Source organism: Mesoplodon densirostris, chromosome 2, assembly GCF_025265405.1.
Source record: "Mesoplodon densirostris isolate mMesDen1 chromosome 2, mMesDen1 primary haplotype, whole genome shotgun sequence".
NCBI lineage: Eukaryota > Metazoa > Chordata > Mammalia > Artiodactyla > Ziphiidae > Mesoplodon > Mesoplodon densirostris.
The window spans coordinates 119,860,061-119,885,312 of NC_082662.1; the positions used below are offsets into that span (position 1 = coordinate 119,860,061).

At 44.5% G+C, this 25,252-nt stretch overlaps 1 protein-coding gene across 1 annotated transcript; it reads right to left on the reverse strand.

The window, feature by feature from the left end:
• Positions 1–14,125: 14,125 nt before the first annotated feature.
• LOC132503805 (T-lymphocyte surface antigen Ly-9-like) lies at positions 14,126–23,859 on the reverse strand (the record flags this gene model as incomplete). Its single annotated transcript, XM_060120617.1, is given in 6 exon segments — positions 14,126–14,211; positions 15,783–16,049; positions 16,784–16,951; positions 16,954–17,055; positions 19,648–20,016; positions 23,760–23,859. Coding segments are annotated over 6 exon segments (1,092 nt in total), but the record flags the coding sequence as incomplete, so codon positions are not given.
• Positions 23,860–25,252: the final 1,393 nt, after the last annotated feature.

A 25,252-nucleotide genomic window follows, 5' to 3' on the forward strand; every position in this document is an offset into this window, starting at 1 on the left:
CCTAGATCAAAGCCAAACTTCTCCTATTTAAACATTATACACAGAATTATGGAGCTGGAAGAGACTCTAAGGATCACTCAATGTAAACTCTTAACTTCACAGATGACAAACAAAAACAGAGAGAAAATGAGGAACCGTGGTCTGAAGTTCTGGGTGCAAGACCTCTGCATGCAGCACCCTCTGAGCAAGTGAAACTAGACTAAGCAGAAAGGAAAAGAAAAAAGCTGTTCTTCAAGTGACAATTCCACTTAGCAAAGTAGAACTCAATGTGGGTGAATCTAATTTTTTCACACATACAGCAATTGGTGAACCTGAGAGTACAGATTAGTCTAATCCTCAAGGAGAGAAGATAATTTCAACACAGAGGGTAGTGGTGCAGAAGGAAGGTATTAGGTCATGATTAACCATCTACATTGCAAATATAGAAGATACACGGATATATCTTGTTGAGCAACAGATACCAGAGGACAGACACAGGAAGCTACTGTTGTTTTGGAAATTTACCAAAAACTCACTTTCAGAGAAGTGGTATCTCCTCAAAAGTTCAAACAGAAGAAAATGCCAAAGTGGTGTGCCAAGTTAGCAGTTCACCTACACCTGTTGTCAGCTGGTTGTATCATTACAAAGAAGTCACTGCTCCTCCCAACATATCCCAGGATGAAATGATGTGAAGCTGGAATTCCATCATGGTACTCTTTTCCTTGGTCCTGAAGCTTTGAACAACTTTTCTAACTGCTCTGTGCCTAATTCAGATTCCGTAAACAATAAATTACTATATGCATTAAAAAAAATAAAGGAGATTGGTTCAAGATGGCAGAGTAGAAGGATGTGCACTCACTTGCTCTTGTGAGAGCACTGTAATCACAACTAACTGCTGAACAATCATCAACAGGAACACACTGGCACTCACCAAAAAAGATACCCCACATCCAAAGACAAAGGAGAAACCATAGTGAGGTGGTAGGAGGGGCGCAATCACAATAAAATCAAATCCCATAATGGCTGGGTGGGTGACTCACAAACTGGAGATCACTTATACCATAGAAGTCCACCCACTGGAGTGAAGGTTCTGAGCCCCACATCAGGCTTCCCCTGGGGGTCTGGAAACCGGAGGAAGAATTCCTAGAGAATCAGACTTTGAAGGCTAGCGGGACATGATTGCAGGACTTTGACAGGACAGGAGGAAACAGAGACTCCACTGTTGGAGGGCACACATGAAGTAGTGTCTGCATCGGGACCCAAGGAGAGGAGCAGTGACCCCATAGGACACTGAACCAGACCTACCTGCTAGTGTTGGAGGGTGTCTTGCAGAGGTGGGGGGTGGCTGTGGCTCACGTGGGGACAAGGACACTGACCGCAGAACTTCTGGGAAGTATCCTTGGCATGAGACCTCCCAGAGTCCGCCATTAGCCCCACCAAAGAGCCAAGGTAGGCTCCATTGTTGGGTCACCTCAGGCCAAACAACCAACAGGGAGGTAACCTAGCCCCACCCATCAGCACACAAGTGGATTAAAGTTTTACTGAGCTCTGCCCACCAGAGCCTCTACCCACAACCAGTCCATCCCATCAGGAAGCTTTCTCAAACCTCTTAGATAGTCTGATCAACCAGAGGGCAGACAGCAGAATCAAGAAGACCTATAATTCTGCAGCCTGTGGAAGGAAAACCATATTCACAAAAAGACAGACAAAATGAAAAGGCAGATGAAGGAACAAGATAAAACCCCAGAAAGACAACTAAATGAAGTGGAGATAGGCAACCTTCCAGAAAAAGAATTCAGAATAATGATAGTGAAGATGATCCAGGATATCAGAAAAAGACTGAAGGCAAAGATCAAAAAGATGCAAGAAATGTTTAACAAACACCTAGAAGAATTAAAGAACAACTAGAAGAATTAAAGAACAAACAAACAGAGATGAACAATACAATAACTGAAATGAAAAATACACTAGAAAGAATCAATAGCAGAATAGCAAAAGAACAGATAAGTGACCTGGAAGACAGAGAGGTAGGATTCACTGCTGTGGAAAAGAATAAAGAAAAAAGAATGAAAAGAAATGAAGACAGCCTAAGAGACTTCTGGGACAACATTAAATGCAACAACATTTGCATTATAGGGGTCCCAGAAGGAGAAGAGAGAGAGAAAGGACCCAAGAAAATATTTGAAGAGATTATAGTTGAAACTTCCCTAACATGGGAAAGGAAATAGCCACCCAAGTTCAGGAAGCACAGAGAGTCCCAGGCAGGAAAAACCTATGGAGAAACACGCCTAGACACATAGTAATCAAACTGAAAAAATTAAAGACAAAGAAAAATTATTGAAAGCAACAAGGGAAAAAAATGACAAATAACATACAAGGGAACTCCCATAAGGGTAATAGCTGATTTCTCAGCAGAAATTCTACAAGCTGGAAGGGAGTGGCATGATATATTTAAAGTGATGAAAGGGAAGAACCTACAACCAAGATTACTCTACCCAGCAAGGATCTCATTCAGATTCAGTGGAGAAATCAAAATCTTTACAGACAAGCAACAGCTAAGAGAATTCAGCACCACCAAACCAGCTCTACAACAGATGCTAAAGGAACTTCTCTAAGTGGGAAACACAAGAGAAGAAAAGGACCTAAACAAGAAACCCATAACAATTAAGAAAATGGTAATACATACATACTGATAATTACCTTAAAAGTGAATGGATTAAATGCTCCAACCAAAAGATACAGGCTTGCTGAATGGATACAAAAACAAGACCCATATATACACCATCTACAAGAGACCCACTTCAGACCTAGGGACACATACAGACTGAAAGTGAGGGGATGGAAAAAGATATTCCATGCAAATGGAAATCAAAAGAAAGCTGGAGTAGCAGTACTCATATCAGATAAAATAGACTTTGAAATAAAGAATGTTACAAGAGACAAGGAAGGACACTACATAATGATCAAGGGATCAATCCAAGAAGAAGCTATAACATTATAAATATATATGCACCCAACATAGGAGCACATCAATACCTAAGGCAACTGCTAAGAGCTATAAAAGAGGAAATCAACAGAAACACAGTAATAGTGGGAGACTTCAACACCTCACTTACACCAATGGACAGAGCATCCAGACAGAAAATTAATAAGGAAATACAAGCTTTAAATGACACAATAGATCAGATGATTTAATTGATATTTATAGGACATTCCATACAAAAGCATCAGATTACACTTTCTTCTCAAGTGCACACAGAACATTCTCCAGGATAGATCACATCTTGGGTCACAAATCAAGCCTCAGTAAATTTAAGAAAATTGAAATCATATCAAGCATCTTTTCTGACCACAACGCTATGAGATTAGAAATGAATTACAGGGGAAAAAAACCTGTGAAAAACACAAAACACATGGAGGCTAAACAATACGTTACTAAATAACCAAGAAATTATTGAAGAAATCAAAGAGGAAATCAAAAAATGCCTAGAGACAAATGACAATGAAAACAGGATAATCCAAAACCTATGGGATGCAGCAAAAGCAGTTCTAAGAGGGAAGTTTATAGCAATACAAGCCTACCTCAAGAAACAAGAAAAATATCAAGTAAAAAACCTAACTTTACACCTAAAGAAACTAGAGAAAGAAGAACAAACAAAACACAAAGTTAGTAGAAGGAGAGAAATCATAAAGATCAGAACAGAAATAAATGAAATAGAAACAAAGAAAACAATAGCAAAGATCAGTAAAACTAAAAGCTGGTTCTTTGAGAAGATAAACGACATTGATAAACCTTTAGCCATACTCATCAGAAAAAAGAGGGAGAGGACTCAAATCAATAAATTTAGAAATGAAAAAGGAGAAGTTACAACGGACACCACAGAAATACAAAGCATCATAAGAGACTACTAAAGCAACTCTATGCCAAAAAAAAGGAAACCTGGAAGAAATGGACAAATTCTTAGAAAGGTATAACCTCCCAAGACTGAACCAGGAAGAACAGACCAATCACAAGTAATGAAATTGAAACTGTGATTAAAAACATTCCAACAAACAAAAGTCCAGGACCAGAAGTCTTCACAGGTGAATTCTATCAAACATTTAGAGAAGAGCTAACACCCATCCTTCTCAAACTCTTCCAAAAAATTGCAGAGCAAGGAACCCTCCCAAACTCATTTTATGAGGCCACCACCACCCTGATGCCAAAACCAGACAAAGATACTAAAAAAAAGAAAATTACAAACCATTATCACTGATGAATATAGATGCAAAAATCCTCAACAAAATACTAGCAAACAGAATTCAACAACACATTAAAAGGGTCATACACCATGATCAAGTGGGATTTATCCCAGGGATGCTAGGATGCTTCAATATATGCAAATCAATCAATGTGACACACAATATTAATAAACAAGAATAAAAACCATATGATCATCTCAATAGATGCAGAAAAATCCTTTGACAAAATTCAACACCAATTTATGATAAAAACTCTCCGGAAAGTGGACATAGAGGGAACCTACCTCAACATCATAAAGGCCATATATGATAAACTCACAGCAAACATCATTCTCAATGGTGAAAAACTGAAAGCGTTTCCTCTAAGATTAGGAACAAGACAAGGATGTCCACTCTCGCAGCTATTATTCAACATAGTTTTGGAAGTCCTAGCCATGGCAATCAAAGAAGAAAAAGAAATAAAAGGAATACAAATTGGAAAAGAAGAAGTAAAACTATCACTGTTTGCAGATGACATGATACTATACATAGAGAATCCTAAAGATGCCACCAGAAAATTACTAGAGATAATCAATGAATTTGGTAAACTAGCAGGATACAAAATTAATGAACAGAAATCTCTTGCATTCCTATACACTAACAATGAAAGATCAGAAAGAGAAGTTAAGGAAACAATGCCATTCACCATTGCAACAAAAAGAGTAAAATACCTAGGAATAAACCTACCTAAGGAGGTAAAAGACCTGTACTCAGAAAACTATAAGATACTGATGAAAGAAATCAGATGACACAAACAGATGCAGAGCTATACCATGTTCTTGGATTAGAAGAATCAATATTGTGAAAACGACTATACAACCCAAAGCAATCTACAGATTCAATGCAATCCCTATCAAATTACCAATGGCATTTTTCACAGAACTAGAACAAAAAAATCTTAAAATTTTTATGGAAACACAAAAGAACCCGAATAGGCAAAGCAACTTGAGAAAGAAAAATGGAGCTGGAAGAATCAGGCTCCTTGATTTCAGACTGTACTACAAAGCTACAGTAATCAAGACAGTATGGTACTGGCACAAAAACAGAAATATAGATCAATGGAACAGGATAGAAAGCCCAGAGGTAAACCCACACACCTATGGTCAACTAATCTATGACAAAGGAGGCAATAACATACAATGGAAAAAAGACAGTTTCTTCAATAAGTGGTGCTGGGAAAACTGGACAGTTACATGTAAAAGAATTAAATTAGAACACTCCCAAACACCATACACAAAAATAAACTCAAAATGCAATAAATACCTAAATGTAAGACTGGACACTATAAAACTCTTAGAGGAAAACAAAGGAAAAACACTCTTCGACATAAATCACAGCAAGATCTTTTTTGATCCACCTCCTAAAATAATGGAAATAAAAACTAAAATAAACAAATTGGACCTAATGAAACAAAACTTTTGCAAAGCAAAGGAAACTACAAACAAGACGTAAAGGCAGCCCTCAGAAGGGGAGAAAATATTTGCAAATGAATCAACGGACAAAGGATTAATCTCTAAAATATATAAACAGCTCATGCAGCTCAATATTAAAAACACAAACAACCCAATCCAAAAATGGACACAAGACCTAAATAGACATTTCTCCAAAGAAGATATACAGATGGCCAAGAAGCACATGAAAAGCTGCTCAACATCACTAATTATTAGAGAAATGCAAATCAAAACTACAATGAGGTATCACCTCACACCGGTTAGAATAGGTATCACCAGAAAATCTACAAACAACAAATGCTGGAGAGGGTGTGGAGAAAAGGGAACCCTATGGCACTATTGGTGGGAATGTAAACTGATACGGCCACTATGGAGAACAGTATGGAGGTTCCTTAAAAAACTAAAAATAGAACTACCATATGACCCAGCAATCCCAGTACTGGGCATATACCCAGAGAAAACCATAATTCAAAAAGACACATGCACCCCAATGTTCATTGCAGCACTATTTACAATAGCCAGGTCATGGAAGCAACCTAAATGCCCATTGACAGATGAATCGATAAGGAAGATATGGTACATATATACAATGGAAAATTACTCAGCCATAAAAAGGAACAAAATTGGGTCATTTGTAGAGACATGGATAGATCTAGAGACTGTCATACAGAGTGAAGTAAGTCAGAAAGAGAAAAACAAATATCGTATATTAACGCATATATGTGGAACCTAGGTAAATGGTACAGATGAACCAGTTTGCTGGGCGGAAATTAAGACACAGATGCAGAGAACAAACGTATGGACATCAAGGTGGAAAAGTGGTGGGGGGGGTGGTCATAGGATGAATTGGGAGATTGGGATTGACATATATATACTAATATGTATAAAATAGATAACTAATAAGAACCTGCTGTGCAAAAAATAAATAAAATTAAATTTAAAAATTAAAAAAAAAAAAAACAGGGAGGAAACAGTGAAAGCAAGGTCACAATGCACAGTAGTGACTTCAGGGTTTCCCATCAAGTCATTTAGAAAGCCCTGGGTCAGCTCGCTCCTGCCCCCTCCTGGTGCCAGCTGGCAAATTCAGCCAATTTACTAGTCAGTTGGGGTTTTTTTGTTGTTTTTGTTTGTTTGTTTGTTTGTTTGTTATAAATTTATTTATCTATTTTTGGCTGCATTTGGTCTTCGTTATTCTGCGCGGGCTTTCTCTAGTTGCGGTGATTAGGAGGTACTTTTCATTGCAGTGCACAGGCTTCTCATCATGGTGGCTTCTCTTGTTGTGGAGCACAGGCTATAGGTGCACGGGCTCAGTAGTTGTGGCACACGGACTCAGTAGTTATGGCTCATAGGCTCTAGAGCGCAGGTTCAGTAGTTGTGCACACAGGCTTAGTTGCTCTGCAGCATGTGGGATCTTCCCAGACCAGGGCTCGAACCCATGTCCCCCTGCATTGGCAGGTGGATTCTTAACCACTGAGCCACCAGGGAAGCCCCTTCTCTCTGAAAGTTTTGAGAATATTTTTTCTATTCCTGTTCTTTTTCTATGCACGATCTTGTGGCTGGAAGTGGGTGTTTTTTCATTTATATTTCTGGGAATCAGATGGGCCCTTTGTGAAAGAGAAAACCACAGGCCCAAAATGCTGTCACTTGTGCTAAAGCCCATGACCACAAACCTAGATTTAATATCTGACCTAATTGTAGTTATGACCTTCCCCAGGGACATAATCTTAATTAGCCAGTCTGGAATTTTCTGGTCAGTATCAGTGAGGTATTCTGTCACATGTGTTCTCTCCATCCCCCTGTCAAAGGAAGAAGAGGTAGTCTGTATGATAGACCCTCACCTTCCTCCCAAAAGAAAGCGACCCAGCCTGAAACCATTCTTTCTTTTCTTTTACTGACAAATTCTTTGCCCAACACTCCTATAAAAACCCTCCATTTTGTACAGCTCCTCAGAGCACCCTTCTATTTACTAGATGGTATGCCGATCTATTCATGAATCATTGAATAAAGACAATTAGATCTTCAAATTTACTCAGTTGGATTTTGTGGGGTTTTTTTAACACCTTTCAATTGAAAAACATATGTTCTTTAGCTCTAAGGGGAAAAAATTGTATTATTTCTTTCTTAAATTTCTTCTCTCTGTTTTCTTGACTCTCTCTTTCTGGAACTTGTATTATTCAGATGTTGGGGTTGCTGGGCTGATTCTTTAACTGTCTTATCTTTTCTCTTTATTTTTATCTCTTTGCCTTTTGCTCTGCTTCCTGAGTTCCTCAACTTAATTTTCCAAAAATTCCATTGTTTTTTATTTATTTCTGTTATCATATATTTTTAGAGCATTTCCTTATTTTCTGATTTTTTCAGTTTTTCTTATTTGACATTCTATTCCTTTTTTTAAGGTTTTATTTTATTTTATTCTTCCAGTTTTGAGATATAATTGACATACAGCACTGTATAAGTTTAAGGTATACACCATAATGATTTGACTTACACACATCATGAGATGATTACCACAATAAGTTTAGGGAACATCCATCATCTCATATAGATATAAAATTCTATTTTATAGAATTTTATTTTATAGAAAAATATAAATTTTTCTATTTCTAAAGAAATAGAAAAAAACTTTTTTCCTAGGGATGAAAACTTTTAGGATTTACTGTCTTAACAACTTTTACATACAACATACAGCAGTGTTAATTATATTTATCATGCTATATATTACATCCCTAGTACTTATTTATCTTATAACTGGAAGTTTGTACTTTATGACCACCAATTCATCCAATTCTCCCTCCCCCCACCTCACTGTCTTGGGTAACCACAAATCTGCTCTCTTTTTCTATAAGTTTGTTTGTTTGTTTTTGAGGTATAATTGACCTACAACACTATGTTAGTTCCTATTACACAACATAGTGATTTGGTATTTCTTTACATTTCAAAATAATCACCAGGATAAGTCTAGTTACAGTATGTCACCATTCAAAGATACATAGTTATTAACTATATTCTCCGCACTGTACATAACTATTTATCTATCTATCTGTGATTGTTTTAAGTTGCTGATCTCTTAAGTTCAAATACATTTTAACAACCCTGAATTTTTATCCCCTCCTCATGTTTACTGTTTTTTTTTTTTTTTTTTTTTTTTTTTTTTTTTTTTTTTTTTGTGGTATGCGGGCCTCTCACTGTTGTGGCCTCCCCCGTTGCGGAGCACAGGCTCCGGACGCGCAGGCTCAGCGGCCATGGCTCACGGGCCCAGCCGCTCCGCGGCATATGGGATCCTCCCAGACCGGGGCACGAACCCGTTTCCCCTGCATCGGCAGGCGGACTCTCAACCACTTGCGCCACCAGGGAGGCCCATGTTTACTGTTTTTGACATCATATTTTACATCATTTTGTTTTGTGTATCCCTTAACTATTTATTGCAGATAGAGATGATTCTACTACTTTTGTCTTTTACCTTTCCTACTCACTTTATACATGGCTGATCTGCTATGTTTACTGTATATTTGCCTTTACCAATGAGATTTTTCCTTTCATAACTTTCATGTTTCTAGTTGTGGCCTTTCTTTTTCACTTAGTGAAGTCCCTTTAACATTTCTTATAAAGCTGGTGTGGTGTGAACTCTTCTAGCTTTTGCTTGTCTGTAACACTTTTGATTTCTCCATTAAAACTGATTGAGAGCCTTGTTGGGTAGAGTATTCTTGGTTGTAGGTTTTTCCCTTTCATCACCTTAAATATATTGGGCCACTCCCTTTTGGCCTACAGTGTTTCTGCTGAAAAATCAGGTGATATATGGGAGTTTCCATGAATGTAACTTGTTGCTTTTCCTTGCTGCTTTTAATATTCTCTCTTTATCTTTAATTTTTGACATTTTAATTACAGTGCATCTTGGTGTGTTCCTCTTTGGACTGATTCTGTTTGGGACTTCCTGGACCTGTGTTTCTGTTTCCTTTCTCATCTTAGGGAATTTTTCAGCTATTATGACTTCAAAAATGTTCTCTGCCCCTTGCTCTCTCACTTCTCCTTCTGAGACCCCTATAATGTGCATGTTAGTATGCTTTGGGGTGTCTGTGAGCTTAGTATGGCTTTAGGCATCCTGACTGCTAATGGGTGGGATTGTGTTCCTGTCTTGCTAGTTGTTTGGTGTGGGGCATCCAGCACTGGAGCTTGCTGCCCTTTGGGTGGAGCCGGGTTTTAGTGTTGAGATGGAGACCTCTGGGAGAGCTCTCACTGATCAATATTCCCTGAGACCACACGTTCTCTGGTGGTCCAGCGTCTTGGACTTGGCTCTCCCCCCTCAGAGGTTCAGGCCCAAAGCCTGGCCAGAGAACTAAGACCCCACAAGCCACGTGGCTTGGAAGAAAAAAAAGGAAGAAAGAAAGAAAATGAACAGACAAACAAAACCCCAAGTCAAATGGTAAAAGCAAAACCAAACAGACAAAAACACACAAAGAAACACACAGACACACAAAAACAGAAAATAAAGGAAAAGAGAGATAACTAAAAAGCAGAGAGCGACCAAACAGTAAATGAACCTGAAAACGAAAACAAACAATAAAAATGAAACTAACAAAGACAAAAAACAAATCAAAAGCAGAAAGTAAAAAAAAAAGGCAAAAAAGCATAAAACAAACACACAAAATGATCAAAAAAATATAAAAACAAAATAAAAGAAATAAGAAAATAAAAGGAAAAAACACAAAACAAGATAAAAGTAAAGTAAAAATAGAAGGGCTTCCCTGGTGACGCAGTGGTTGAGAGTCCACCTGCCGATGCAGGGGACATGGGTTTGTGCCCTGGTGCGGGAAGATCCCACATGCCATGGAGCGGCTGGGCCCGTGCGCCATGGCCACTGAGCCTGCACATCTGGAGCCTGTGCTCCGCAACGGGAGAGGCCACAACAGTGAGAGGCCCGCATACCGCAAAATAAATAAATAAATAAAAATAAAGTAAAAATAGAAAATATAGTTTAAAAAAGATAAATTCAAAGCCAACCAAAGAAAAAAGACAAAAACAAGGAAAAAACATAATATAACTAAAAAGTAAAGTAAAAATAGAAAAATATTTTAAAATACATTAAAAATAAAAGCATAAAAAGAAAAGAAAAAATATGTAAAAAACAAAAGAATAAGATAAAGGACAATGACAGAAAAAAACCAACAACAACAACAACAAAAATAATTGTAAAAATGATAACATTTTCCTGAGGCTTCAACTGTCAGTGTCCTTGCCCCCTCAGTGAGCCACAGTGAATCCCTGCCTCCACCTGAAGTCCTCCAAAACCTCTAGGTAGTTCTCTGGACCAGCTGTAGGCACTTTGGGGCCAGCTCAGACTCTGAACTGTCCCAACTCCTGGGTGTCCTTGCCTCCAAAGTCCACAGTTACCTGCAAAGTCCACAGCCTTAATTGTGGGAACACTTGTCTATTCAGATATTCTATAGATGCAAGGTTTACCAAGCAGATTGTGGGGGTTTAATTGGATGCTCCTGAGGCTGCACAGAGAGATTTCCCTTCCTCTTTGGTTGCACTGCCCCTGGGGCTCAGCTTTGGTTTTGGCCCCACCTCTGCTTGTGGACCACCCTCAGGCATCTGTTCCCCGCCCAGGCAAGAGGGGCAAAAGCAGCGGCTGATTAGGGCTTACTTGCTCACTCAGGCCAGGGAGAGGGAGGGATACGGCAGTCACAGCTGGGATGTGTGAGGACTGCCTGTGGTGGCAGAGACCAGCAGGAAGTTGCAACAGCCTGAGGCATGCTGTGAGCTCTCCTGGGGAATTTGGCCCCAGATCGCAGGGCTCTCGGCAGTGGCAGGCTACGTAGGCTCCTGGAAAGGTGTGGGCAGTGACCTGCTCTTGCTCACAGGACCTTTGGTGGTAGGGGCAGCAGCAAACCTGCCTCTGGGGTCCAAGATAGCAGCTGCAACTCACGCCTGCCCCTGGAGCTTGTGTAGGTGGTGCCCTGCCACCTGTGAGTGCACAGAGATAGAAGCTCCTATGGCAAGCCTGCTCCTCTCCTTGCGCATCCCCCAACAGTGGTCTCTTGCCTCTCTGGCAGGCCCAGTTTTCTTCCCAGACTCCCTCAGCTGTGGTGCATTAAGCCCGCTCAGGCTGTCTTCACACAGCCAACCTCAGACCTCTGAAGCCCGAGCCTCAGCACTCAGCCACCACCCACCCCAGCGGGCGAGCAGACAAGCGTCTCAGGCTGGGGAGAGCTGGTCAGCACTGACCCTCTGTTCAGGAGTCTCTCTGCTTTGCCCTCCGCACACCTGTTGCTGTGCTCTCTTCTGAGGCTCTGAAGCTCCCCACCAATCCCCGCCAGTGGGGGGGCTTCCTAGTGAGTGGAGACTTTTCCTCCTTCACAGCTCCCTCCCAAAGGTGCAGGTCCCATCCCGATTCCTTTGTCTCTTTTTTTTTTTTTTTTTCTTTTTCCTTTGCCCTACCTGGTTATGTGGAGATTTTCTTGCCTTTTTGGAAGTCTGAGGCCTTCTGCCAGCTTTCAATGGAGGTTCTGTGGGAGTCATTCCACATATAGATGTATTTTTGGTAGATCTGTGGGGAGAAGGTGAGCACCACATCTTACTCCTTTGCCATCTTGAGAAGCTCCCCACTCCTTTCTAAAAATGTAATGTCTTCTCATGTGTTTCTAAGAATATTAAATACAGGTTTAGGGGCTTTTATTTCATTTTCTCTTGCTCCCTGCATTATCTCTCTTCCAAATTCCCTTTTTTTTTTAAATTGATTCTGTTTGTTTGGAGACTGTCTTTCTCAACTGAGGTTTTCCTCAAATATCTTGTGATTCCAGCAACCCATTCACATTTCAGAATAAATCACTAACTACTTGACTAGAAGATTTGTGTGTAATGGGTGGAGTTTGTCAATCCTCATTGTAAGTGAAATAGGAACCAACGTAATCAGCTGAGAGTGAAAAAAGAGAAGGAGATGTTCAAGGTCTCTCTCACACCTAAATTATGATTTTGGCTCCATTGTTTATATATGGTTCAAACTCTAGATCAACCTATTTAGCACTTCAGAGCAGCTTGCTGTCAGAACCTCCTAGAAAAGACTTTCTTCTTATTTTAACTTCTTTCTTTTGCTAGCTGTTGAGAACTCAAGGAAATTTTAGGCTAAAGATCCCATTTTCTTCTTCCTTTATCAAAAGCAGAAAGAAAAACACACACACAATGGTATAGGGCCCAGATTTTTATGAAACTTCCTGATAGTCTTCAAATCTTAAAAAGAATGTTCTCAACTCTAACCCATCTACTTATTCATGCATTAAAAAAATATTGAAATCTCTACCACAAGCCAAGAACTCTATCACCCTTTGGGTTTACAGTTGTAAACAAAATAGATACAGTTCTTGTCCTCATGGGCTGAATGTCTTGTGGGGGAGACAGACAATAAACAATTAAACTAATGTGGTGCTCCAAGGACAATGAGGCTTCAAGGATAAAGGACGATGCTGCCTGGAAAAGTGTCAGCGTTACACCCCCTACCAGACTCTTAATTGCCCTCCCCACCATGTGGTAATGGTTATGAAATTCCTGAGCCCAGCTGGGCGATGCCCACCTGGGCAACAGGACCTGTCCCAAATAAAGAAAGGCATATGTACTGTCCCATTCCCACCCTATAGAAGGAAGTTATATGTGCCTTGACCAATCAGTAAATGAAATTTTCACCTTGGACCATTCCTTTGTTTTCTGGCTATAAAAACTGAGCAATAGCACATGTTCGGGCTTGACTGTCCCAGACTACTAGGAAGTCAACACGCTGTTCTGGCAGCGACACTTCCCTCCAATAAATTCTATCTTTACATTCTGCGTTGTGTCTAAAAATTATTTTCCAACCCACGTTCAGACCACGACAACTAACAAATAAATATATATTTACAAATTGTGATAATTTGACAAATCTGAACTGGGTACAATGACTATGAATAAGAAGTAAGATCCGCTTCAATAAGGTGGTCAAAGGCTGCTCCAAGGAGACGAAATTTAAGTTGAATCTGAGCCCTCTGAGCCCATTTACTTAAATTTTAACAAAAAATAATGTATATGCACAAAATGTAATAGTTTTGTTAATTATGCATTATCATTATATATTAACTATGTTTCAAACCATTCAATTTTTCTTATGTGAATAAGCCCTCTTTTCTTTCTGAACACTTTAATAAAACAGTTAAACAAGACATAAACAGATTATTTTAAACTGAAGATATGTAGCAGTTTCTTGTTTGTTTTGAACTCAGTTTGCAAAAGACATCAGTTTTACACTTAATCAGAATTGATGTCTCTCTCTCACTCACACCAGGAGATGCTGGTATCAGGTCACACTCCTCTCTCTGTGTGTAGACTTCCTTATCTCTGTGTCTCACAGGGTGACCCTCTTCTCACATTCTTCCTCTTGGCTTCTCCACGTGTCAAGGTGAAATCTGTTTAATCTGCAAAGCTCCCAGGATCAAAAAGAGAAGAAACTCTTTCCTCAAGGAGCAGAGTAGGAAGGAACCTGAATAAACAATGATCACAGGTTAGGAATTGGATAAAAGGAAGAGAAGAAAAGAAATGGGAAACAGGGGAAGGAGTATTCCAGGAAGAAAAGTCAGAGGTGTGAGTGGGCTGGAGACCCCTTGAGGAAGCTGGATCTGGGGATGGAGCTGAGATGTCCTCCAGGCCCCATAGAGAAGGAGGGAGAATGTTAATGTCTGAAGCCAATTATCCTGTTTCCTTGTGTCCCATTACACCCAGCATAGGCTGCCCCTTAAAATCTTGTCAGATTCACACTTCAGACACCTATTACATGCTGTGTATTGGAGATGCAGAGAAGGGTAAGCATGGGCTTTGTCATGGTTCAATGGAGAAGACAGACACATGCACAAAGGCCATTATACAGCACGCTCAGTGCTCTCCTAAAGTCATTTCCTAGGGTTAGCTGCAGATAGTAATGATTGTAATGGTGAGTTCCCCAAGGGGTGGGAATATATCCAGACCTCTTCTTCACTGTATCTTCAATGACTAGAACAACACAGGGTGCCTTAAAAATGCTCTGTAAATGCATGTTGCTTAATGAAGAAAGAGGTGCAAAAATATTTATACCTTAGCTAGTGGGCAGACATCGTAGGGTTTTAAACGAAAAGAAACACAAGCATGGCTTTCATTTAGAATTAACCCCGTAGCAGCACAGTCAGGAGGATGATTGGGAGGAGAGGGGAGTTAGGAGACCAGGTGAGGAATACGTGAAGTGAGGAAGGTGTGAGCAATGGCTGGTAGCGTGAGGAAGACGAGGGCTCTAAATAACCAGCTTTCTGCCTTTGGCAACAGGAAGAAAACAAGAAGTGTGGGGAGTGGCATGGGCATGGGGCAATATCGGTCCTGGGAAGGACTGTGACCCGAGAGAAGAGGTCCAGGAGAGAGCAGCCCATGTGGCTGAGGAGAGCAGCTCAAGGGTAACAGAATTGAGGAGTAGCCCCTGAGCTTACCTATCAGGATGCTACTGGGGCAAACCAGCAACAAGGGGTTGAGGAGTGAACGGCTGGTGAGGAACCAGAGACAGGGAGCAGAGACCACTGTTTCAGAGGTCAGTGGAGAAGAGGAGAGGAACAGGTGTGTTTGGACCGAGGCAGTTTCCTTTCATGGCCTGTGGAAACCAGGAGAGGCCACCCTTGCCCACCGGAGGAGCACAGCCCTGTTACCCTCTCGGAGCAGCTCTAGGCAGGAGTAGCGGCTGAGGCTTCCCTGAGGACACAGGCAAGGAGGTCTGGGACCCCTCCTCGGTGGGCTCTGCAGGACTGAGTGGGGATGGGGGAAGCACCTTCCCTCAGGGAGTCCTGGGAATGAGCCAATACCCAGCTGAGTCTGCTGCAAGTCCAGGCATGGGGGTTTGGGGCCGACAGAAGGTGGGCAGAGCGGGATGGTAGTGCCAGAACCCTCGTCTCCTGCCACCCCAGAGATGCTCCCTCCTGCAAGCTAATCCTGCCCTATTTTTCTTTAACCACTCCTAGAACCCTGAGGAAGGCAGGCAGGGATGCTGTGAATCTGGACCGAGTCTGCAGTGAAAGGTTCTCAGAAGGAAGCAGTTACCTGAGCAGAGGGGCCTGACAGGGATGGAGCTGGAGCTCTGGCTGCTGGGGTTCTTGGCAGTACAGCGATACCTGTCACTGACCCCAGGTCTCCAGGACATGCTGAGAGTGGTCCCCACATGAGACACAACTGCCCCCTGGCCTTCGGGGTCCCAGCTATACTTAATATCCTCTCCAGCCTGGTCCATCCAGCGAGCCAGGGTGATGAAGCAGGTCCCATCCTTCATGACCTGAGAGCTGGCCGTGATATTGGGCTCTTGCAAACTCTCTGTTCCAAGAAGGGATAGTTCAAGCTATGAGAAGGCTCTGGCCTGGCCAAGCAGAGGAGAAGAAAGGTCAGAGTTCAAACGTAGGCCCTCTACCCACCCCCCTCACCATAGACACGCAGGGTGAAATCCTTGGTGATGTTGGTGAGAGGACTCTGCAGAGTTATCCGGGATTTATAGGAGCCAGAGTCCTGCAGCCTCAGGGAGCTGATCTGAAGGGAGTAGTCATGGCAGAGGACACTCACTCTCCTGCTCTTGGGTCCCTGCGTCCCAGCAACCAGGATTGGTTTGCCTGCCAGTCCTGGTTGCAAAATAGCCACAAGCCCTGGAGAGCTCCAGGTAACCTTTTCAACCTCCTGCCCCACCGGACCTCCAGGGGCAGAGTGGCCAACTTCCCAAGGATGCTGATCACTATCTCCCCTACTGATTCCTCTCCCAGGATTCCTGGTCCTGCAGATGGAGAGAGAAAACCACAGCTTCAACGTCAGGGCCTCCCTGGCCACTTGGGGCAGCCACAGGTCCCATCCAACGCCTCCTGCCCAGACCCCTCCAGCCTCCCCATCAGCTCCAGCGGGTCTCCTTCTTCTCCCCTGACCACACGGACCAACCCTGGCCCCCCCACTCTCTCAAGGGTGTTCGCCCCTCTCCTCGGGGCCTGAAGGGGACAAGACTCCTTCCTCCAGCTTCTGTCCACTCCAGAGCTGCCAGTCAGGGTGTGTGCTTGGGTTTCAGGTACCTGTGCATGAGGGCGGCACCAAGACAGGGAGGGAGCTGCTGTTACTGATCGAGTTCTTGTCCACGCAGGTAAAGTTCAGAGCACTGTTCCCAGGTCTCAAGGAGACACTGAGGACAGACCCTCCGTGGGATACAACAGTCCGGGGCCCCAGGGGTGTCCAGCTGTAGTCACAGTGCCTCCTCTGCTTTCTGCCATGCATGTTAGGATGACGAGGCAGTGTCCATTCCCACTCATCCTGGAGCTCAGTGTGACACGGGGCCGGGCCAGCTGCTCTGTGTGCGCAACAAAGAGCCAACGGAGGACTGGAACACGGCTCTGGACCTTCCCTTCACAGGGCAGAAGCAGGAGGCGTGGCTGCCAAGACCCTGCACCACCCTGAATACACATAAGGAACAACAGAGGCAGAAGCTGGCCACGTCTATTCTCAAGCTTTGGGCTTTATAAGGCATGTCACTTAATATCTCCTAAGATTCCCAGAACAATCTTATGAAGTAGGTAGCGAAGGTGTTATATCTACTCTATTTAAGTTACTTGCCCAGAGTCTCATCGATCCCAAATCCAATGGATCTGACCTCAAAGCTGAATTCCCACCCTGCACTGAGTAGATGAAGGCTGCCTGTACGGGCAAGCAAGGAACCATGTTGTAATTACATCTTTCCCCAGTAGGGGGCTCTGCAGTATACACTGAGCTTCCAGATGCTGAACCAGGCTCCCAGAGGATGTGGCCCTATGCCTTTGAGGTTTCTCCTACGTCCTTGCATTCCCTTCCGCCTCCACTCCATCCCTTCTCACCCTGGGACCAGGCACCCAGACGCTCTCCTTAAGGTATCCAGAGTCTCGTTATTTGCCAACCTGCCTCCTCAGGCCAGAATCAGGACGGTTTGAGGGCAGCAGCAAGAGCAGTTGCAGACAACAGACGATCAGGACAGGCAACAAAGTCACGAGGCTTGGGAGAAGGCTGCTCTGCTATTGGGCCTCTGCCCTGGGGTCCACCTGACAGTAGCCCCAGGGGCAACTCAACTGTGCAAAATAGGACAACACAGCCCAGAATGTCCCCCAGGAGAGGGCAAGCTGGACATGTGCACTGCTGGGTAACGTTCTGCCGTCTCACTCCAATGTGTCTGCCATAGACCAGGCTCTGGGATCCAAACTCTTCCCCTGAGACCCCTCCTGCAGGCCCTTGTCTCCTCAGTGTCCTCTCAAGCTCAGGAAGATAAATACAGGGACATATGAGAAATCCGGGGTGTGGCATTGGGGTACCTGAGTTCTATTCCCAGCTCTCTGCATCTTTCTAGCTCTCTGTCACGGGTATGTCATTTTTTTCTCTCTGAGACTCAGTCTTCTTAGCCTAGAAATCAAAACCCCTTTCCTGCCTGTTAGCAAGCCTGTCACGAACCGCCAGTGACTTGGGAAATACCCTGTGAAGGATGAAAGCCTGGCCCCTTATCACCACTCTTGCCCCAGGAGCCCTCTCTGGAAGACCCCACCTCTGATTGGTTAGCACAGCTTTATATCCTGCCCAGAATCCACACTGAGCTCATCCTGCCAGAATGACCATCAGCAGTGAGAGGGCTCTCCCACCACCCCTGGGGTGAACAGTCCTACCCCAGGTCCCAGCAGCCCCTCACCCATGTTCCCTTGCCCTGTCTGAGGAACGGGCCACAGCCATTCCAGGCCAATTTATGGCAGAAATGCTTTCTCCCCAGCCATGTGAACCTGACCTTGGCAATTCCATCATCCCCGACTTAAAAAAAATAATAATGCCTTCATCTAATAGGAATATTTCCTGTCACATAACCCAGGAAAATGTCTGAGAAGGATATCCACTTTCTCTCCATCACTTAGCTTCCTGTGTTCATCCTCATTCATCACTGGTACCTTTCCTGCTACCCACTGTAGAGGAACAACTCTGCCATGGCAACATGGTGACCTTGCCTGGTGAACTTGCCATCCATGGCATCCTTGTTCCTCAAGCAAAGACTAGAATCACAGCTAATCCGAGTCTTGCAAAAGGCCTTGTGATCCTCCCAGAACATGACAGGAGGGTGGCCTGTGAGGAATTACCTTGAAGCCATCTCCCACCGGCCTCCCACTGGTCCCTCCTGGGAGGCTGTCATGAGTAGTTTGTCATGAGTTGCAGGGCTTCCTGCTCCACCCCCGCAGAACAGAGCTGCTGACTACAAAACTTCTCTGCAGTCTAGAATTTGTTTCTCAGCAACCCCCATTATGTTCATCCGGTCCCTTTTTTCTCAGTGTCATCATTTCTGGGGTGTGGGATGAAGACCCAGGGATCTGGGACCTTTGGTCCCTCTCCCTCTCACTACCTATATAAGTAATAAGCTGTTTGAATCTAAAAGTACCTGACTGTGTCTTCACTGGCCTATCTTGCTGCTGCGTATGCCTGGCGCCCCCCGACTCCTTGTCCCCTTTGTAGTTTCCCCTGATAAAACAGTTGTTTAAATTTCCTTAATGAATATGATAATAGTGTTCTCGTACATCTGTACAGAGCTTTACAAAGCTCTTTCCCATGAATTTTATTCTCACAGAAGGTAGTGTTCCTATTTTAGCAAGGAGGAAGCTCAAGGCCACACAAATAGGTTGTGGCAGAAGCCAGTTCTCAGGGCCTGAAATACCATTCTCTGCCCAGACCCAGCGGTTCTGCTGCTGCAATTGGTCTGGGACACGTCCTGGGCCCCGAGATTTTTCAGGATATTCTCCCAGGTAACTCTACTTTCCATGTTTTTCCCCAGTGAGCATGTGTTAGCCTTGTAATTAGAAAGAAAATTATAAATGTAACCAAAAGGGAAGTGGGAAAGGCTATAAAAATGACTGAAAGACAGTCACCACACACACCCACCTGTTACCATGCCCCAGACACTCAGCATAGACGTGCAGGCTGTACTCCCAGGCGTGGGTGATGCGGGAACTCCACAGATTAACATGGGCTTGGTAGGACCCTGCATCCTCCCAGCTCAGGTGGCTGATCTGCAGGGAGCAGCCTGGGCCCACCACACTCAAACAACCCCAGTACTGCGTTTCTGCCTGGTAAAAGGTGTCTGGCCCTCCAGCTTCTACCAAGGTTACCGTGGCTATTACCCCGGGGATGGAACGACACATCCAGTAGATGCTCTCCACCTGCTGTCCATCCTGCAGCTGCAGGGGCAAAATGACAGACCCCCCTAGGGTCCCAGTTACCACCAAAGGGGCTGAGTCCTCTCTGGAAGCCAGTGGTCCTGCAAACACAGAACAGAGGGTTCAGAGGCAGCCTATTACATTGGAGGCTCACAACAGGCCTGAGAGAGAGAGTCAGGGCCATGATTATTATTCCTATTTTATAGGTGAGAAAACAGAGACCCACAGAACTTAGGTGCCTTACTCAAGACTACATAGCTAGTTAGGGATAGAACTAGAACACAATTTGGTCACTCCTCCACACCAAAGTGGTCTCCTTCAGCACTTACATTAATTAACATATAAGGAAGTAATCAGTGAAGGCTGTCCAAAGGGTTGCAGGTACTAAGTGTCATGGAGAGTAAGCAAAATTCTTGGGAGGGGCCTATGGGGGCAGTGATTTCTGCTGTTTCTGTGAGTCACTCTCTTGCCCATTCAGGGAATAGGACCAGAACTCACTTAGCCCAGCTCCATCCACAGCAGGAACTGCTTTCCAGTATCCCCCATAATTGCTTATTCGGCCACTTCTGAAACAAAAGCCAGCTCCTGTGAGGCCCAGCCAGGAATCTGGGAACGTATCTTTCCAGAGCAGGAGGGCTGGTGCTGTGCTAGCCAAGCCAGGTTAAGCGTGGTCAGTGGGACAGTCATTTGGATACCAGCCTATACTGCCCTTGAGAGAAGAGTGTAACACTAGGGCACTTGTCAGACTGCCCAAGTTCAAGCCCTTGCTCTACCAGGTGCTAGCTGTGTGATCTTTGGCAGGTTACTTAACCTCTCTGAGTCCTGGTTTTCTCACCTGTGGAACAGGGAGTGCCATCTTCCAGGATTTTGTGAGTGTTAAATGAGATAATGCAAGTAAATGCCTCACTATGGTATTATTAAAGATACTTAAAGTCACTGAAATAAGTTGGTGACTGCATCTTGTTTGCATCCTTACCAAAACTAGTCAGTGCTCTTGCAGAGAAATGTAAAAAAAAAACACTCCTAAGCAGTGTGACCCACCTCTATTTTTGCAACACTGACACAATCCCAGGAGGCAGAAAGTCTGAAACTGACTCAGGTCTGCTGCATAGTTGTTTAAAGAGAAAAGGCTGCCTGGCCCAGGGAGGGATGCAGGTCCTGATTCAAACTGGAATCCAGAAGCACTGTCTGCATCACTGATTCCTAGGCCTGGTGGTGAGGTTTTTCTGCTGAAAGTTGAACTGAGAATTCCTGTGATAGTCGCTGTGGTGACGAGGGGTAGGAGAGTGGTTGCTGTCTTGTGGGAGTGGGGATTCCACACTGGGGGATGTACAGCACCCTGTGTGCCCACCACAGAGTCCACTTGACGGCCTGGTGTTCATTTCTTCCATGGAGTTATTCTGGCTCCACTTGGAGGATTGTGCAACTCGGCTGGAAGCATGCCAAGGCAGTGCTGGCACCAGATGGATCTTTCTCATCCCAAGTTGGCCCAGGACCTAAAGTCTGGCCTGGAGGAATTCCACCTTGACCAAGCAGCTATGCTCACCCTTGCACCCTTGAGTGCAGTAACTCGTTAAGCCTAGTTCAAGTGCTACTTCCTTTCTGGAGCCTTAGCTGAGCTCCATACTCCTGGTCTGGCCATGCCTTCCTCCTAGTTTCCTTCAGCCTGTGCTTTTGTTGGCTTGTTTTGTTTAAAGCTTTTACTTCATTCTGCCTCATACAGCTGGATTGTTTGTGTTTCCCCATAGTTCATGAGCTCCCCAAGGACAGGAGAAGGTAGAAGGGAATTAGTATCTGAGCAATAAAGTAAAGTAAGGCTGATGGTTTAGCCACGTGGTTAGGTGCAGTGGGATGTGTGTAGAACTTCCCTTTCTGAATCCTGTTTCTGGATTCAATGAGGGAAAGAGACACAAAAGGATCAGATCAGTACATGAAACGCCAAGTGCCAGACACTGCTGAGTACGTTAAGCACATTATTTTATTTAACTTTCCCAGCAAACTAGTAAGGTCCGTATTTTTATTCCCACTTCACAGATGAAGACCATGAGACTCAAAGAGCTTAAGAAAATTACTTGCCCAGAGTCAACATCCAGGAAGCAATAGAAGTCACATGAAACCCAAGTTCGCCTGACCCCGAAGCTTATGCTCTGTTGACTACACTGTGCTGCCAGCAGCAGAATGCACCACACCTAATTCCTCCCTGTGTGCCACTGACCCCTTTCCCCACCACACACACACAGCACAGGACCAGCACACAAGAAGCCTCAATAAATGTTCCTGGAATTGAACCGAAGAAATATGAACATCTTTTAAGGCAAGACCTGTCTCACCCATTCTTTTGCCATGTGCCCTAGGGATGCCCCTGTGAACAGTGACCTCCAAGGGCCTGGCCTGGATGCCATAGAGGAAGGGAAGCTCACAGATGTGCTTGCTTCGTGGAGGGATATGAAAGTGGAGGCAAGGGGAAGCTTCCAGGAATCCGGCCTCTGAGTTTCAATTCTGTGACTTTGGTTGGGGACACTGTGGTTCTCTGAGTTTCCTTGCTGCTGCTGCATTCCCACAGCTGGGCCGTGCTGACTTCCATTCTCACAGATCACCAGCTGTGTGCCAGCAGATGTCACCTAATCTCTCAGTCCATCGTCTGTAAAATATGCTTAATACTATCTGCCTTATCTATATCACAAGATTGTTGTAGGGATCAGATTATTTAATTTATTTCTTTCTTTAATAAATTTATTTATTTTTTTTTTTATATTTGGCTGTGTTGGGTCTTCGTTGCTGCGCACGGGCTTTCTCTAGTTGCGGTGAGTGGGGGCTACTCTTCGTTGCGGTGCGCGAGCTTCTCACTGTGGTGACTCCTTTTGTTGTGGAGCACGGGCTCTAGGTGTGTGGGCTTCAGTAGTTGGGGCGCACGGGCTTAGTTGCTCCCCGGCATGTTGCTCCCCATGCTTCCCGGACCAGGGCTCAAACCTGTGTCCCCTGCATTGGCAGGTGGATTATTAACCACTGCACCACCAGGGAAGCCCGGGATCAGATTATTTTAAATTTGAGTAAAAGTTCTTTATAAACTGCCAAGTTTTAAACACATTTAAAGGATTCTACAGCAGGCTTAGGGGACACCCTAAATGCTGGGGTGGTGGCCACCCTGAAGGCAGGTGACCCTGATAACCAGTGCAAGCTGGTTTCTTCCTAAATGAGGATGAAAGCAAAAGGCTGAAACTCTGGAAACTAAGAGCAGAATCTGGCCCCTCACCATGGGTTTCTTAAGAACTCTGTTCCTCTGGCCTCCAGTTCTCAAGCCTGTTTTCTGCCATCACCCAGGTCCTTGGGGGCATGGGAGTGAGCAGTAAGAACCCAGAGGGACAGGAACAGCCACAATGTGCCGGCTTTGAGATCCCCTACTGAAGTCATTTATGCGACAGGAAAGCCCAATTCACAGTAAAGGCGACTCTCAGAGGCTTGGGGGAGAGAGCGTAAGAGGATCATGCTTGAAATGGCAAGATGCAGACGAGGTCCTGGAACTGGCTGTCCTAGATCTCCTATCTCATGCCTCCACCATCGGTCTGTCTGGGGACATCCAGGGTCCTTGTGACTCACTAGAAGAAGTGTGAAAGTGACAGGACAAATCTGGGTTTTCATGGTCTGAGATGATAGCACACGCACCCCTCATACACACACACACACACCTCTCTCTCTCTCTCTCACACACACACACACACACACACACACACAGAGTCTGGCTCCCAGCAAGGCAGCATCTTCAGTGAAAATGACCCATTGCTGGAGAAACCCAACGTGCAGGCAGGTAGAGGTGCCTGGGAGGCAGTGGCAAGGAGAGACCTACCAGTGAGAAGACCTGGGAGGAGCAAGGACCACAGTAGGGAAAGGCCCATAATATGCAGCAGGCTGGCCTGCCTCACGACAGCTGACGGGCCGTGTGCATGTAAATATCAGCCCACAAACATTTCCCATTTTTAGAGTTCACCGCTTTCATCACATGTAGCTTTTGAGTCACGTTACGAAAATAAGGGGATATGAAAGAAAGAAGTGTGAGAGGCAGGAGAGTGAGCTATTTAAAAGCCAAAGCTGACGATGTCGCAGCCTTGCTTTAAACCCTTCTAAGGTCCCCCATCCCCTACAAGGTAAAGTCCAGGGTCACAGTCCTGACAGATGAAATCCTTCAGGATCTGCTGGCTTCCCGACATGAGCTTGGCCTCATGTTGTCACCGAGTCTCACACTTGGACTCCCCCCCACATACCTTATGATTTCTCACTGTTGTAAATTGACTCCTGCAACTTGGCTTACTGGACTACCCTAGTCCCTGCCACCTGGCTCACCTGCCTCCCTCTAATATCCTCCCGCTCCCCGACTAAAGTCATCACTGACTTGAGAAAGGCTTCGCCTGAAACGCCACACTAGAACAGTTGCCCTCACCTGGGCCTCTCAGTTTCCCCCTACTCGCCACTATGGTAACACCCATCCTGCTGTACCATAAACATCTGCTTACTTGCATACTCTTCCTAGTAGTCTCTCAGCCCTTTGAGGGTAAGGTCTACTTTTTTCACCTTTCAGTTTCCAGTGACTAGCTCAGTATCAGCATATAGTAAGGGCTTAGTTCCTACATGCTTGGTAAGTCCATGAGCAGACACGGAGTCAACAGGCAGAGAAGAACGAGCCCAGAATGGCCCAAAGACAAAAATGGGAAAGGCACAGGCTTGGCTGCAGCTTCTTTAGCACAGAAACAAGGCTGGAAGGATCCAGGGACAAGACTTTTGGGACCGCCTCTACCTCCAACCACGAAGGACCACCAGATACCATTTTACCATCTTGGCCTGTTAGTGGTACAGTTGAGGGAGTTGTGTGAAAAGTCCTGGTGCATGGGTGGATGGAAAGAGAGGGGGCAGCTGGGGCAGGTATGGAGCTCCCCTCCCCACCTCTCCACACCAAGGAGTCCTGATGGCTTTGCTAGGCTATGCAGACTCCTCTGACATCTCCATGAGAATGTGATTATGACTAGTGTCTCCTGTCACTAGTCACAATCTAGTCAGAAATAAGGTTCCCTTACTTCTTGGACTTTGATAAGTATCTCCCTGGCCTTCAGTGTGTGGAGGCTAGGTGCCCCAACAAGACTTGAAGAGAATCTATGTTGCTTTTAAGAACGTCACCAACGGTCTCCCATCAGTCACATCCTATAGACCCTTTGGTCCTTATCTTATATGACCGCTTGGTGGAATTTGACATTGGAACACTCCCTGCTTGAAACCCTCTCTTGAGGGTGCTCCAGGATGCTCTTCTCACTGGGTTCTCCTCACTCAATTATTCAACACCCATATGAG